Genomic DNA, 16,416 nt, shown 5'->3' on the forward strand with positions numbered 1-16,416 from the left:
AGTGTTGCTCTGACACTCAGCGAGTGTCAGAGTGAGGTTTTTATACAGAAGGGGATTCAAAATCCCCGCCTCTAGGTTGTGGTCATGTGACCGCCTCCGGGTGCGGTCACATGGTCCTGAATGCGGAAGTGCGGCTGGACGGAGCGGCGGGGATAAGGTAAGTCCGTAACACTTTCTTGGTAACTGATTGCTCGTTTGTATTATCTGTAGGGTTCCTGGTTTTCATTGTTTAGCTTTTGCGGAATTTGATGTTTATTATTTTTCAGTATTAAAGAAAAGCTCCATATAATTTAGTGTTTATGTTGTTTTTATTTTAGAAAAGGTTTGTTACAATCAAATAAGAGACTAAGATCTTTTCTCATCACCTTAGGAGGGGAGAGGAGAGTGTGTCAGAGCACATGAGACATGGTCCCAGGGAAGTGTAGAGGGTGCCAGGAGAAAGGGGAGGGTGTCAGAGGACAGATATCTAGGGAGAGAAAACCAGGAGAGAAGAGGGTGGCAGATGAGAAGGATCAGGGTGTCAAGTGAGAAGGTATACTAGATGTAGTATCAATAAACTGCAGATGGAAGACGTGTCGTTTACTGCCTCTACACCTTCCAAAACTTAAGACTATTTACTAAATCTTAAAATAACGACACAAGACAAGAGTTTTGGCGAAATAATAGGTCACAGTTTTCTGAAAATAAATGAACTTAAACGGTGGTGGAGAAGGCAAGTTGTGACATGGCACAACCAATATACATAACCAAACAGTATATGGCAATACGGCACTAACCACTGGTCCCAGGTCCAAAGTCCTTTCCGATTGGTTGGTGCTAAATCTATTGGCAGAGTGACTACGCCTCCTCTGGACTGACAATGACGTGCCCGCACAAGGCCTATCAAGGGGTCCACCAGCCAGGAGAACAAGAGCCAAGGTAGTTTGAGGAGGACAGTGACCTGTGGCCAATCAGTGATAGCACTGTATTCCTGGTTGCCGGCTCACAAATGCATTTGTGACAAAGCTGTAGCCTTTAACAGCCTACAGCCCACCACTAAGTGACCTAATCACAGCTCCCAACTTCCAAAAGATCTGTTCGATGAAGTAGAACAAACCTTCATCAGTGAGGTGAACACCTTCTGTATGATAAAGATAACCCTATCCTAAAGTAATTAACAGGTGCCTGATGCTACAGCCTCCCAGGGACTGCATTACTATACCAATGGATTTATTTAATTTCTTAAACAGACCCAGCATTACCAGGGCCGCAATAGGGCATCTCCAATGAAACCTGGAAATCACCACTGACTAGCACAGCGTTACCGATGGCCACCGTGTTTTTATCCAGCGTAAATCTTCTCTAATACCTATTACAAGATCAAGTGACTTGCCGTGACCTAAATCGTTGCCTCCAAAATGAATTACCAATATGACCAGGGGGTGGGATTGCTCAATTTCTGACTTAAGTAAGGGTATCAGGGAGGACCATTTCAAACCTCTCCTACGCAGCCAACGCACAGTTACTAGATGGGAGAAGCGGGGGAATCTATTAGCGGCATAGTGTCTGGCCGCCCAATGGACATATGAGTGTCCCACCACCCATACGTGAATCTTTTCACCTCGAACACCTGAAGGCAGAAACAAAGGGACCTGACGTCAGACACCGGCAAATACTGACCTTACATTTGTTGCCTTTGAAGTTAAACACAAACTGAATCAAAATCGGTGTTCTGCACAATAAGAGGAGGAAGGGGGAGGGTTGGGGTGCTATAACCCATATGAAGGCGAAATACCCATCAGACTCTGGAGACACGACACTCATCAGGCCTTGCTAAAAGCAGCGAGCAGGTGAAACCTGGGTTAACACAAGGCCAGGGGAAACAGAAGTAGAAGGTAAGTTACATTTGTGAGGGGTAAATGTAAGCTTTATAAGCATCAGATGTACAGCGCCCCAGGTACTTAAGACACTCTATGGAAGCTCCCGACTCAGCCGCGGCGGTAGCTGCACCTATCTTGAAGGAGTGGGTGCCGAATGAGGCTGGGTCTAAACCCACATGAGATAATGCTTTTTTGAAAAGGGCATTAAAGTGTAACTTTGTCATTAGCGCTCCTTCAGTGTGTACAAACCAGGGACTACTAATTGTGGGACGTAAGTCAGAAAAATGTGTACATAATGTCAACGGGCATATTACTCTATCGTTGTGAGACTGCAATGTAATCCAGCGTCTTCTGCCCAGCTGATCCGTTTTTTAACTGATGATTTTACAGGAAACCTGAGAAACTGAGATGTTAACAAACATAAGATGGAGACAGAGTACCGGTGAGTTGAGCATTAGGGGCAAGTTCACTGACGTTGTGAAAGGGCATCTGCAATTTTGTTGTCTACTCCTGGTACATGAAAGGCCTTAAAAGCAATATCATATTCTAAACATCGAAGAACTAGATGCCGTAACAGCTGGATTGCTTGTGGGGAGGATGCACTCTGTTTATTGATGCATGAACCACTCCCAAGTTATCACACCAGCATATGATATCGCGGCCCCGGAGAAGATAAGCCCAAAGGTCTACCGCTACTATGATGGGAAATAGTTCAAGGACTAATAAGTTGTTAACTAAACCCAAACTGAACCAGAGCTCGGGCCAGCGTGACGCACAAGCCCCTTGAAAATAAGCGCCAAACCCGCAGGACCCCAATGTGTCTGTATGCAAATCGAGGATTTTATTGAATACGGGACTTGGAGGCTAAATGCGGATGCCATTAAAAGACTCTAGAAAAGTGGACAAAACTGCTAAATCTCCTTTTATCTCATCTGATAGGTGAACCCTGCTATGTGAACGTGTATGATCCCCGGTGGCCAATTGAAGCTTCCTGCAGAACACTTGACCCATGGGAATTAACCGACGCACGAAATTGAATGAACCCAACAAGGCCTGTTTCCGATGGAGGGGAAGCTTGCGTGAGGACAGAGCTGTATTTATCAAGGTGCGACGTTTAACTATCTTATCAAGTGGAAGGTGACAACAGCCGGCAACAGAATCTATTTTGATGCCTAACACAGGTCGTTGGTCTTTCACTTTTATCCCGCGCTATCGGGACTCCCAGGACAGCAAAAAGATCTTGTGCTGACTCAAGTACGTCTTCACATATGGAAGAATCACCCGGGCCTATGAAAAAGAAGTCACCGAGGTAATAAGCTATACCTCCATGGCCCGTTACTGCCTGGATACACCAGTGTAGGAAGGAGCTGAACTTCTCGAAAAATGCACACGAGACTGAACAACCCATGGGGAGACAAATGTCCATGCAATACCTGTCAGGAAGTCAAAACCCCATGAATCGAAAAGACTCTGGATGCAGGGGGAGGAGATGGAAGGCGGATTCAATGTTCAATTTAGCAAGCAATGCGCCTCCCCCAAAAGCGTTCACTATATTGAGGTCTGTCTCAAATGATTGATATGAGAAAGAGCTATGGCTGGGAACAATGGACTTATTTACAGAACTACCGATTGGGTGGGACAAATGTTGAATAAGTCATACTTCCCGGCCTCTTTTTTAGGGACTACTCCTACTGGTGAAATTACTAACCCTGGTATGGGAGGAAGGGAAAAAGGACCTAACATGCGACCTAAATGAACTTCTTTGCATACTTTTTCAGCTACAACCTCCGGTAATTAAAGTGCTGAACGTAAATTCTGACATTGCGAGCCTTAAACTCTCCATTAACTGGGAGTTTGAAACTGAACTGAAATCCATCCCGTAGAAAACAAACTAATTCTGCATTAGAAGAGGGCCTAAACCAATGATTCAGCTCTTCTATATAAACAGGGGACCGGGCTTTAAGAAGGAGCTGGGGGCCTCAGCGTTTCTTGCTAGAGCTGGTGGAGGGACAGGAACAATCCTTTGCTGAGTGGGGATCAAGACATTGAAAGCAGACGTGTTTATAACGACAGTTCGCCCTGCGGGTGTACACCCCGCTATTGAATGCAAAACATCTGTTTCTCGTGTTCTGGAGAGTACTTTGCCTCCCCTGTGTCGGAAACCTTGTGCTGCTGACTTGCAGGGTTGTGTTCGCCCCGGGCCGAACCATTTTTAACCAGACCTCGACATCCATGCAGTTAAAAGGGATCATCTGCTGTCTTGACACGCACTTCCTAAACTTTTTGTCGTAAGTGCGTCAGTATGACCCGCTGTCCGTCAAGATAATGTCTGTTATGAGGTGAAGGTAACGTCACTCATTAGAAACCACCTCTGGGGGGACTCTATGTATGTGGCCGCAAATGAAGAGAAACCTGAAACCCATAGGGGGGAGGATTTAAAAGCATCCTCACCTATTCCTCCCTTCTCTTTAGCTGCAGCTAGAGCCTTCCAGGCCTCCTCTGTTAGGGAAAATAAGTCAACATAGAAGCCTTTCTTTATCCAATCATGAGCGCTGGGGTGAAGACCATTAAGCAAGGTTGTGTTGGAACATTTAACAACCCTTGCGGTCCGGCTTGTTGACTTGTTGGTAAGATAGCTATCTTTAGACTAGTGTTTTGACCCGCTAAAGTGTTCATGGAATATTTGCATTAGTTTCCGCGGACCTTGCTCATCCCCAGACGAACCTTCACAAGTGCTGTCTCTTGGTGGGCCGTGTTGCTGTAAAGGAGCAGTAAGTAAATTGTTATGCTCACCCAATGTGGACGCTGCAGCCTCCTCGACGACAGGGTTCTCAGAAGCTGGTGGCTCAAAACTGGTGGCATTGCAAGCAAAGAACCTGTTGGCTTCGTATGAACCTGCAGTGCTAACAAAGTAGAAATGTTAACAGTATCCTCCAAAGCCGAGGTATTAAGTGGAAGGGGCAGGACTTCCACCAGAATAATTTGGTGCTGGAGGGTTACCTGTCCGTAATTGCTCGGGGGAGGAAAGGGTAGAAGACCCTTCAAACTTAAACAATTTGAATGCACGCTTCTTTCTTTGCATTTCTTCCCTTACCTTTTTATTTAGCCACATTGGTTTAGACTTAATTCTTTTACATTTATTTCCCATAGGAATGAACATACGTGTATGTTTAAAAGACAGCCCACTTTTCTTCCATATTTGTTCCTTCAGAAATTTTGTCCTAGTCTATGCACTTTATAGACTCCTTTGGCATATTAAAATTTGCCTTTCTAAAGTTTAAAGTCCTAGTTGATCCCTTATACCGTTGCTTCTGGAAACTAATTTCAAGTGAGAAAATATTATGATCACTGTTTCCCAAGTGCTCCCTTATTTAAATATTTGATATTATGTCTACATTATTTGTTAATACTAGGTCCAGTATTGTGCAGTTCCTAGTTGGTTCTTTTTATAATTGGGACATGTAATGATCTTTTACTGTGCTCAGAAACCTGTTTCCCCTAGCTGTACTGCAGGTCCTAGTGCTCCAATCAATGTCCGGATAATTAAAATCCCCCAAAATGAAAACCTGACCTAGTTGTGTAGCCTTGTCAATTTGTTGTAGAAGTTGGGCTCCCTTAATCATACTAATATCTGGCGGTTTTTAGCATATCCCTATCAGCAACTTCTCTGTACTTTTTCATCCACTGGATATTTCCACTAGAGATGGTCACTGACCTCCGTGTTTTGGTTTTGTATTCGGTTTTGGATCTAGATTACCTTTGTGTTTTGGTTTTGGTTTTGGTTTTGCAAAACCGCCATTGCGTGTTTTGGTTTTGTTTTGCTATTTTGTTGGAAAATCAATGTTTTTGGGCATAAAATAACCAAATTTAGTGCTCCACCTGTTTCTTGGATAAGTAATGTAATTGTAGAGCTAATAAATTAGCCAAAAAAACAGTTTAATTCATGGTAGGTAGGCCTTCATTAATTCTACACACAAACAAGATTGTCTTCCTCTCCATCTATGCATATTGGCAATGCAGCCATCGTCTTTGGGTGTATATTACACCCTACACTTGTAGTTAAATATCTAAAGAAATGGTGAAAGGCAGTTTGGTTTCTGCCTCTATACCCCCCCCCCCCCCCCCCCCGCCCTCCACTAGGAGTAAAATAGAAAAAAAAGCAGCCTGGATAGACTGAACAATATAAAAAATAAATGGACCAAGGTAGTTTGGTATCTGTCTGCATCAGATCCCCTCTACACTAGGAGTAAAATAGAAAAAAAGCAGCCTGGATAGACTGAACAATATAAAAAATAAATGGACCAAGGTAGTTTGGTATCTGTCTGCATCAGATCCCCTCTCCACTAGGAGTAAAATAGAAAAAAAAGCAGCCTGGATAGACTGAACAACATAAAAAATAAATGGACTAAGGCAGTTTGGTATCTGTCTGCATCAGACCCCCCCCCCCCCCCCCATCCACTTGTATTAAAATAGAAAAGAAGCAGCCTGCAGAATATTAAAATAAATGGACAAAGACAGATTGGTATCTGTCTGCATCCTAATCATCCACATCATCAATAACGCCCTCGTCGCCTACACAAATCTCCCCCTCATCCTCTTCTAATTCCAAAGTGGCATCCGCAATTTGTGTATCACCGGCTACACTCGGGCTGTTCAGGCACACATCAGCGGAACTGCTGAAAGGGCCCTTCTTTATGGGTACATTATCAGAATGCTCGCAATTGGACATTCCACTGTTGGATGGACTCTCCACAGGGATTGGCCTTAGTGTTTTCTTGCAGCTCGGCTTTCACACGTAACAGTAGTTGTGCACTACTTTTGGAATTCAAATTACTTGGTCTTGCAAATTCTATAGACAAGCCTGCTTGTCTTCCTCTTCATCAATGACTCTTAGCAATTGAGCACTCGTCTTTGGGTGTATATTACACCCAAACCTTATGACTGTAAATTAGTAAAAATACAGTTTAATCCCTGATAGGCCCTCCACCATCCTTTGCATGTTAATAGTAGGATTGGTTGGAGTTATGGTCAAGGTCACACATTTTTTAAGAAAATCTTTCAAACAAGCCCAGATGTTAATCTGTTGTGCTCTGCCCCCTGCATCATCCCTGCTTGTGTTTGGAAAGTGCATATTGGTGCCAGAACCTCACGTGCCAGAACTGCTCCCACTGGTGCCACACTGCTGCAGGACTTACACAATCAACCGCATCCTCATCGTCGGATACCCAAATCTCCCCCACATCCTCTTCTAAAGACAAAGTGTTCTCCTCACTTGGTGTATCACCGGCTACACTCGGGCTGTTGAGGCACACATCAGCAGAACTGCTGAAAGGGTCCTTCGTTTTGGGTACACTAACAGAATGCTCACGATTAGACATCCCACTGTTGGATGGACTCTCCACAGGGATTGGTGTCATTTCTGATTCAGAGCAAACATTATCCTCTAATGCCTTACTGTTATCTTGCAGCTCGGCTTTGACGCGTAACAGTAGTTGTGCACCACTTGAAGGCTCTGTAACATTTTTAGATCTGCCACTAATAGACAAAGGTGAAGGCCTCATTCTCTCTTTGCCACTGCGTGTATAGAATGGCATGTTGGCAATTTTTTTTTTATCGGCACTTAGCTTTTCCTCAGTTACACTTCTTTTTCGCTTCAACACAGTAAAAAAATTTTGGGTGTGTTTTTTTTGGACTGATTTCGAAACACTGTGTAGTTTGACATCGCCTTGCCCAGATGACATACTGGGAACACTAACATCAGGACTGGTGACAGAACCTGGTTGCTCATTCTGCTCATATGTGGACTGCTTTGAATCCATTCTGAGCCCAAAGCACTTGTAGTGCTAAAAAGTATTTGGTAGATACTGCTGACAGATAGTAATTTTGACAGCCAGAAATATTTATGCACAATTATGGGGGGCACCCCAAAAGCACTGGGGAGTGCTAAAAAGTATTTGGTAGATACTGCTGACAGATATGACTTTTGACAGCCAGAAATATTTATGCACAATTATGGGGGACACCCCAAAAGCACTGAGGAGTGCTAAAAATTATTTGGTAGATACTGCTGACAGATATGACTTTTGACAGCCAGAAATATTTATGCACAATTATGGGGGACACCCCAAAAGCACTGGGGAGTGCTAAAAATTATTTGGTAGATACTGCTGACAGATATGACTTTTGACAGCCAGAAATATTTATGCACAATTATGGGGACACACCAAAAGCACTGGGGAGTGCTAAAAAGTATTTGGTAGATACTGCTGACAGATAGTAATTTTGACAGCCAGAAATATTTATGCACAATTATTGGGGACCCCCCAAAAGCACTGGGGAGTGCTAAAAATTATTTGGTAGATACTGCTGACTGATATGACTTTTGACAGCCAGAAATATTTATGCACAATTATGGGGGACACCCCAAAAGCACTGGGGAGTGCCAAATATTAAAAAAATAAAAATAAACCTCTATCCTCCTCTCTTCTCTAGCGATTTTTGTTACAGCAATTAGAATAAGAATATTGGATTCTCTGTCCCTGCTCTAATCAGCCTGTGACTACACCCTGCTCTCTCCCTCTCTCAAATGGCGATGGATTGCTGTGGAGGCGTGTATTTATAAACTTAAAGTATCGCGAGAACCGAGCCACGAGATCCGACGACGTCACGATGACGTTTGGCCTCGATTTGGATTCGGAGCGGGCGGGAGAGTACCAGCTAGGTACTCAGATATCCAAAGTTTGGGTGGGTTCGGTTCTCGGGGAACCGGACCCGCCCATCTCTAATTTCCACCCACAATGCCTCTATATTATCACCAATATTCTCATAAATAACTTCCTGAATACATGGCTTTAACTCTGGCTTCATATAAAGACATACTCCTCCTCCCCTTTTATTTATCCTATCCCTCCTGAAGAGAGTATAGCCTTCCAAGTTGAGTGCCCAGTCATGTGTATCATCCCACCAGGTCTCCTTAATACCTATAATATCATACACTTCGCATTCATTGCTACTAGTTCTAACTCCCCCATTTTACCTGTCAGGCTTCTTGCATTTGCGAGCATACACTTAAGTCTATTGCCTCCCTTAGGTATTTATTTTTTCTTTAACAAGGGCTTATGCTTATAGGCTATGCTTCCCTTTCCCCCCTCTCCACCCCCTTGACTCTTGTTAAATTCCTCTTTACTACTCTCAATGTCTATCCCATAAATACTTGCTTGCCCATTCCCCCGAAGCCTAGTTTAAAATCTCCAACGTTCTAACCATCCTCTCCCCTGGCACAGCAGCTCCCTCCTCATTCAGGTGCAATCCATCTCGTCAATAAAGATGGCAACTGACCGAGAAATCAGCCCAGTGCTCTAAGAATCCAAAACCCTCCTTTCTATATCAATCTTTTAGCCACGCATTTTGCCTTAATCTCCAGTTGCCTTCCGAAATACAACCTTGGATGTCTTTGCCTTAAGTTTGCGACCTATGTCCCTGAAATCATTTAAATTATTCTTTAGGACACCCCATCATCCTCTAGCTCTGTCATTGGTGCCAAAATGCACCAAAACTTCCGGGTCATTCCTGGCCCCTCCCAACAACCTGTTCACCCGATCCGCAGTATGCTGAGCCCGAGCACCCATGAGACAACACACAGTTCGGCATGCACGGTTCCAGTAACAGATATCTACTTTTCTAATAATTGAACCACAATCTGCCTGGGTCCCTGAGTAACTCTGGTCCCCTCTATGTTGGAGAGACCATTCCCCTGGTTGCTAGAGGAAGTAGTCTCACCCAACTCTACCAAATTCTGAACCGCCTTCCACAGTGTCTTCATTCAATCTGGCAAATCTGCTGGGATTGCTTATCTCAGAACTGACCTGCCTCTTCCTCCCTCTGCTACCCCTAGTGCCTACCTGTGCATCCTCCTCTGTCTCTGCTCCACCCTGCTCAGCTAACGCATCAACGGTGAGCTGTAAACTCTGCTCCAGGTTGGCAATCTCTCTCAATGTTACAATGCTCTGCTTTAGATCAGTTATCTGGGATTCCAAAGACACCAATTGCTCACATTTCTCACAGAGGTATAAACCTTGGAAGAATTGCTCCAAGTGTGCACACATATGACAAGATATGCATTGAGTGAGATCATCAAGCCTGCTACCACTCATCTTATTATGACTAACTTAACTTCTTATAGCCTACAGTGAAATTGAAAGTACTAACCTTTGCTAGCCCCATCTGATAAGTTTTAAGCTATCATCCTTGTATACTTACCAAGGGCTCTGTTTACGGTGTGTTTGAGGTTTTAGCTTTTGTACCTGCACTGCAGTCGATTTATATTTTAATGTTTCATTTATCAGTTCTATGGCTTTGACAGTTAACTACTTCTTGTCTATCTACTTTCATTACCTTAATATAAGTTCACAAGAACCAAACATGGGGAAGTTTTTCCGAAAATGTGTGGTAATTCATAGGAAGTTTTGTTCTATAAAAAGATAATTTCCCTGCCCGAAAAAGCCCGAAAAAACATTACCTTTTGGTGATGCAATGTTAACCTCCGTAAAAGTGAGCAAAAAATTGTAGAGGAATGTGAAATTCTACTACTTTGGATTCAGTTCTGTAGAACAAATTATTTGCTTGATGTTTTCATACTAATATGGGCTTTCTTAGAGGTCTGTTTTTCAAGACTCTCCAATAAAAAGATTTTCTAAACCATACAAAAATTTGTATTGGGCAACAGATCAAAATGACACTGGTCAGCAGCTGTGCATGTGTGAGCCAGCACACCAGACTCCATAAAAAAATAAATATAGTTTTGGAGAAAAAAAATAAAAAAAACATAAAAAGTAAAAAAATGCTTTATTTTACTAATAAAGGCTTTTTTTTTTTTACAATCCTATACCCCAGCTAACACAATCCATGTACCACCACTGTCCATGATAAATAGCAGGAGGCCCCTAACAAAGTTATCACAAGGAAGGTGTCTTTAATAACTAGGCAGAAGCCCTAAATGCTCCGAAGCTCCAGTTTTTGCAGGGCTTTTGTGCGTTTTATAAACAGACTCCTTAATGTGTTTCTATCCAAACTCTTATAATGATGTCATGTCTGCTGCTTATACATGTAGTTCACCTATTATGGCAATAGGCAAGCTCAAGTAATTGAAAGAGACATAAGAGACCATCCAAGTGCCACTAGAGACTTTGCAGCTCTAAAAACTGCCCTGATTGTAAAAGACACTTCTGATTTATAGAAGGGTCCAGAGCCGTAACTTAGAATTCTAGTGCCCTGGGCGAGAAAGACAAATGCCGCCCCCCTAGCCCTCAATTTTAACCAAATTAACCTAAAATATTCCTAAATCGCGCCCCCCTTCAGCGTTGCGCCCTGGGCGGTCGCCCCTGTCGCACAGCCCTAGTTACGGCCCTGGAAGGGTCATATGCCATCCTGAGGAATCGGACCCAGGTTTTGAATTTGAACTCTCACAGGTGTAATTTATGATGGGCAGACAGGGCCACCTTAATAACAGTATGGGCCCCCGGGCACAGCAGTGCACCGGGGCCCCTATATATAAATATATAAGTAAAAAAAAAAATGTATTATATATATTTATATATAAAATTAATCACTTTTTTTTTTTTCAAATCCCCCTCTTAACTTACCTTTCAATCGCGTTGCGTCGAATCCTCTTCTGCGCTTCATCGCTATGCTCCTCCATGCTGTGCTCACAGTGAATGTTGGGCGTGATGACGTCATCATGCCCGATATTCACTGTGAGCGCATCACGGAAGAGAGGACCAGGTAGTGAGCCGGATCGTGACCGCAAAAGGTAAGTTTCTTGTTTTTTTTGGGGGTTTTTTTCTTTACAGGATTTTTTACAGCAGACCAGCCAGGACCCCCTTTCCCCCTGGGCCCCCGGGCACCTGCCCTTCGTGCCCAATGGGAAAGATGGCCCTGTGGGCAGGTTCAGAACAATGAGCAGGTATGAACAATTTCTGAGGTTGTATGATGATTACATTGTTCCATTTGCATAGTGTACTGTGATGGACATGGAGAAGCTCATGCCATGCTCTCATCTTATATAAGTCCAGCGTTTCCCTATTACAGCTATTGAATGTCACATGTTATAAGGAGCAATCAAACATTTTTTTAACACCATAGTAACAGTACAATTTTTAAGAGGAAGAGTACTCTATTCATTCGAATGTTCTGTGCAGACAATATGTATGGGAAATGAGTGATATCATACTAGAGGATGCACTTTGTTTGCCCATGTCTAACCTGGGTCTCTTAAACAATTAGTGTTTTACAATTACAACTGAACAACTAAAGAGAGAATGTTTGTTTTTGACTCCCTATTCATCAGTGTTACTTGCCTAATCTTGACCAAACTGTAAAGGGATTGATGAATGCACCATGCTTACAGGGTTCAGCTTACCAGGTTGCAGGAAGTTCACTTAGAAATACTTATCCCAGACCCAGAGGAAACACTATGTGGAGGATGAGACATGTGGGAAGTGTCAACTGTAAATGTGCACCGGCCTCATTCTTCCATAATATATGGTCATGCAGGATGATTCAGACATTCTGGAACGAAGTCCTGAATTTAGGCATCTCCCTACCTATTGATCTGGTTGCTATCCCTTTCTGTAATTGTGACAACTGGACCACGATCATTCCCCCAAGAGGGATCCAGGATGTTAAACCATTTATTAGCACTATTGCTAAAATAATAATTCTTTGTCATTGGATTACCCCTTGCCTCCCTTTTCTCACGGTTGTTAGGGTTGCACTTCAGGACACTTTTTATTTTGACAGAAGGATGACCCTTCCAGATATTGAGAAAAGGAGTAATTAAATTCTACGCTAAGTGGGACCCTTACATGGAATCCTTGCATTGTGATTTACTGGATGATATCTTAACATTGTTTGATAACACCACTTGGTTTCTGTATCGGACTCTTGAGCCTGAATGATTGCTCTCCTACTTCTACCTTATAACTCTACTGTGGCTTTGGGGCTGACACCCCTTCTGCCTCGTTTGACCATCTCACCATATTACACTTTCAAGGGAGCCTTGGTTATCCTGGGTTCTCTATAGGGGCACACATTGCTGGTCTAGTGTGTTCCAGTACCTCTTTTAGCTTTGTAGTCGAGTGAATGCTGGATAACTACTTGTTCTTATGGCATGTGTTTTGTCTGATGTTATGATTTGTAGTCTTTATTTCTTCCACAGCGCCGTCCATTTGAGCTGTTTATAATACCTGTACCCATCATTTTTTCAATACAGATGTCTTGTACAATGCTACCACATACATACAGCTAATTTACCATAACATGTCTGTGATAAGTCGTCCCTGTTGTTGTTATATTACTATTAATAGCTTGACCTCTTATCTATATACTGTATGCAGTCACTTTATACCTGTATTTTATCTGCCTTTTGGACGGTTCTCTTCTGTTGTATGTACAATGTTTTGAAAAATTTAATAAAATAGATGTTTAAAACAAACGGCAGGGGGTAAATGTATGAACCTCCGGATTCTTCAACTCCGGCGAGTTCAGCGTCTTCAGCGCTTAAATTTAAAGCGGCGCTGCCTTGTAAAGGGAAGTTTTCCTTTACAAGGCAGCGCCGCTTTAAATTTAAGCACTGAAGACGCTGAACTCGCCGGAGTTGAAGAATCCGGAGGTTCATACATTTACCCCCAGGTGTCCTAAGGCGAGCTCAGGGAGGACAGAAACCTCCCCGCGGAGCAGAAGGGAATAAAATGCTGATCTGCTAGTCACAAGTTGCTTCATAAAACCTATAGTATATTAATATTTATTGCAATAAAACCAATTTTTATTCATGTTACTTTTTTTTTTTTGTTGCACAAAAATGTTACAGAGGGACAACTCACTGAATCCAGACAGTCTCCAGCTGGAAGCTACATTTGAAAACGTCTTTATAGTGGGCTGCAGGAAACAACATATTTTGACTAAAATAGAAACCAATTACATGGACACCCTGAACCACATACTGAAGCTGGAAATCTGTGATCTGCCACATGTAAGTCTAACTACTTTTGAATACTGCAATCCCACAAAGTCTTATTGTTTTAGTAAAGAAATCTATCACATCTTATTTTTAGCCTATTGTGTTTTCTGGAAGCCATCGTCTTGGCATGGAGGAACTATTACAATCAAAGACTCAATTCAGCATCTCTCCATATGAGGACGATGACACATTATTTGCTTTGGCATTGAATGTTTCTGGAGAAAAACAAGCACAGAATTACTTATTGAACTTACGGGTAAGTACACCAACGTATTTCTAGCAATAGTAAAATACCGTATTTCCCAATGTATAAGGCGCTCCCATGTATAAGACGCACCTTAATTTTGGCCCCGAAATTTGAAAAAAAAAAATATTATGGCAGCTGTCAAAAAAGGCAGGGAGAGTGTAATGGCCGGCTGCTCTCCCTTCAATCGCCCCCCCCCCCACCCCCCGCTGTCACTGTACCTCTGTCCCCCTCCTACTGGATCCCCGCTGCCACTCTCTGCCTGTCCCCCGCCTGCTGGATCCCCGCTGCCACTCTCTGCCTGTCCCCCGCCTGCTTAATCTACGCTGCCACTCTCTGCCTGTCCCCCTCCTACTGGATCCCCGCTGCCACTCTGCCTGTCCCCGCCTGCTGGATCCCCGCTGCCACTCTCTGCCTGTCCCCCGCCTGCTTAATCTACGCTGCCACTCTCTGCCTGTCCCCCTCCTACTGGATCCCCGCTGCCACTCTGCCTGTCCCCGCCTGCTGGATCCCCGCTGCCACTCTCTACCTGTCCCCCGCCTGCTGGATCCCCGCTGCCACTCTCTACCTCCTCCCCGCCTGCTGGATCCCCGCTGCCACTCTCTGCCTGTCCCCCACCTGCTGGATCCCCGCTTCCACTCTCTGCCTGTCCCCCGCCTGCTGGATCCCCGCTGCCAATCTCTGCCTGTCCCTCACCTGCTGGATCCCCGATTCCACTCTCTGCCTGTCCCCCTCCTCCTGGATCCCCCCCCCCCGCTGCCACTGTAACGCTGCCCCGCTCTCCCTCGATACCCCCACTGCTGCCACTGTAGCGCTGCCCCGCTCCCCCTCGATCCCCCCCCGCTGCCCCTATAACGCTGCCCCACCCCTGCATCCCTGCTACCCCTGTACAAGACGCACCCAGGTTTTAGACCCAAAATTTTTCAGAAAAAGGTGCGTCTTATACATGGGGAAATACGATAATTGTTTATTACTTAAATATAACCTATAGGATAAAATAAAAAATGCCAGACAGTGGACAAACAGAAATAAAACAATGTCAACCAGTGGACAGATTGTCATGAAAAATTGTTAATTTGGTAAAAAAAAAATATTGCTTTTACCAAATGGAGAATTAAGTGAACAAGGTCAACATCTTCTCAGACATTGGTGTACATTTTTCTTATTCAGCATGAAGAGTCATAAAAGTCTAAGGAATTATTTATGACATAGAATCGCATAGAAATGAATTGGCGTTTTGTTTGCAGGGGATGTCGCTGGGCGCATCTCTGCTTACCGTACCTATGAGCATGTGACATAGCAATGATTGTATGGATGATGATGACTGTGCTCATGTGTAGAGACAGGTTATCTGATGATTGCTGCTCAGGGAGGTTATTGGATGTGACAATGGTAGAGATTCTCCTGCTTCTATGAGCTAGAAAAATTTGAGTATGTATTTTCATCAGTAAGATGAACTGCAGATACTCCACTGCCTAATATTGCAAAAATCACCCCCCCTAATCCACCTAACCACACCCTTAGGTAACGGTGGCATTGCCCTCATAATGCCAATTAATCACTCCCCTTTTTCCCACCAGAAATTGGGATTGCCATGTAAAAAATATATTTGCTGGGTGCATGGGGTACTAAAGCTGACCAAAGAACCTTAAAGTGATCCCTATGGCACATACAGGGTTGCAAGTAGATTTTTTTCTTGAATGAATTGAACATGTCACCTTTTAAACTTTTATTAACCAGATCCCCTTACATTATTTTCTTTTAGATAGTGCCGAATTTACATTTTGTTTAAATAACTTTATTAGATTGCTATCCTCTCCAGAGATATGCAAATTAATATGTCTTGTAGAGAAATTCATATAAAGGGGTGAATTTATTAATGTCTGGCCATAAGGCTGATTTTCTATTGCTGCAAGTTACCATTAAAATCTCACAGAGGCAGCCCAGCAATTCGGCTGCCTTGTGCAGAGGCAGATCTACATTTTCTTTTTAGGGTGAATGATTTAGTATAGCCCCACCCACTCCATCACTGTGATTGGTGGGCCCCGCCCTCTCTTTCACACTGAACAGGTGCGGACTGCCTGCAGCCGCACACCAATTACATGTGACTGGGGGGCAAGAGGCAGGCAGAGGATTCTGCTTGGACACTCCAAAATAGTTAAAGATAGACTGAAAATATTAAATAGCCGTCTGCGACTCCTTGATGTTATCGTAGGCCATAGGGGGAACAAAGTTTTACTTGAGTTTATCCGCTACAATTTGCTATGGTCACATCTTACAATCATTATTTATTGATG

At 43.5% G+C, this 16,416-nt stretch overlaps 1 protein-coding gene across 2 annotated transcripts in view; it reads left to right on the top strand.

Annotated features, from left to right (window-relative positions):
* Positions 1-16,416, top strand: part of LOC142097723 (uncharacterized) — a 138,366-nt gene that overhangs the window by 74,629 nt on the left and 47,321 nt on the right. For both annotated transcript variants that reach the window (XM_075179802.1, XM_075179803.1), the window contains exons 21-22: positions 13,726-13,887; positions 13,970-14,131. In XM_075179802.1, the coding sequence (XP_075035903.1) occupies positions 13,726-13,887; positions 13,970-14,131 (324 nt within the window). The remainder of the gene's footprint in view (positions 1-13,725; positions 13,888-13,969; positions 14,132-16,416) is intronic.

This window comes from Mixophyes fleayi, chromosome 7, assembly GCF_038048845.1.
Source record: "Mixophyes fleayi isolate aMixFle1 chromosome 7, aMixFle1.hap1, whole genome shotgun sequence".
Lineage (NCBI taxonomy): Eukaryota > Metazoa > Chordata > Amphibia > Anura > Limnodynastidae > Mixophyes > Mixophyes fleayi.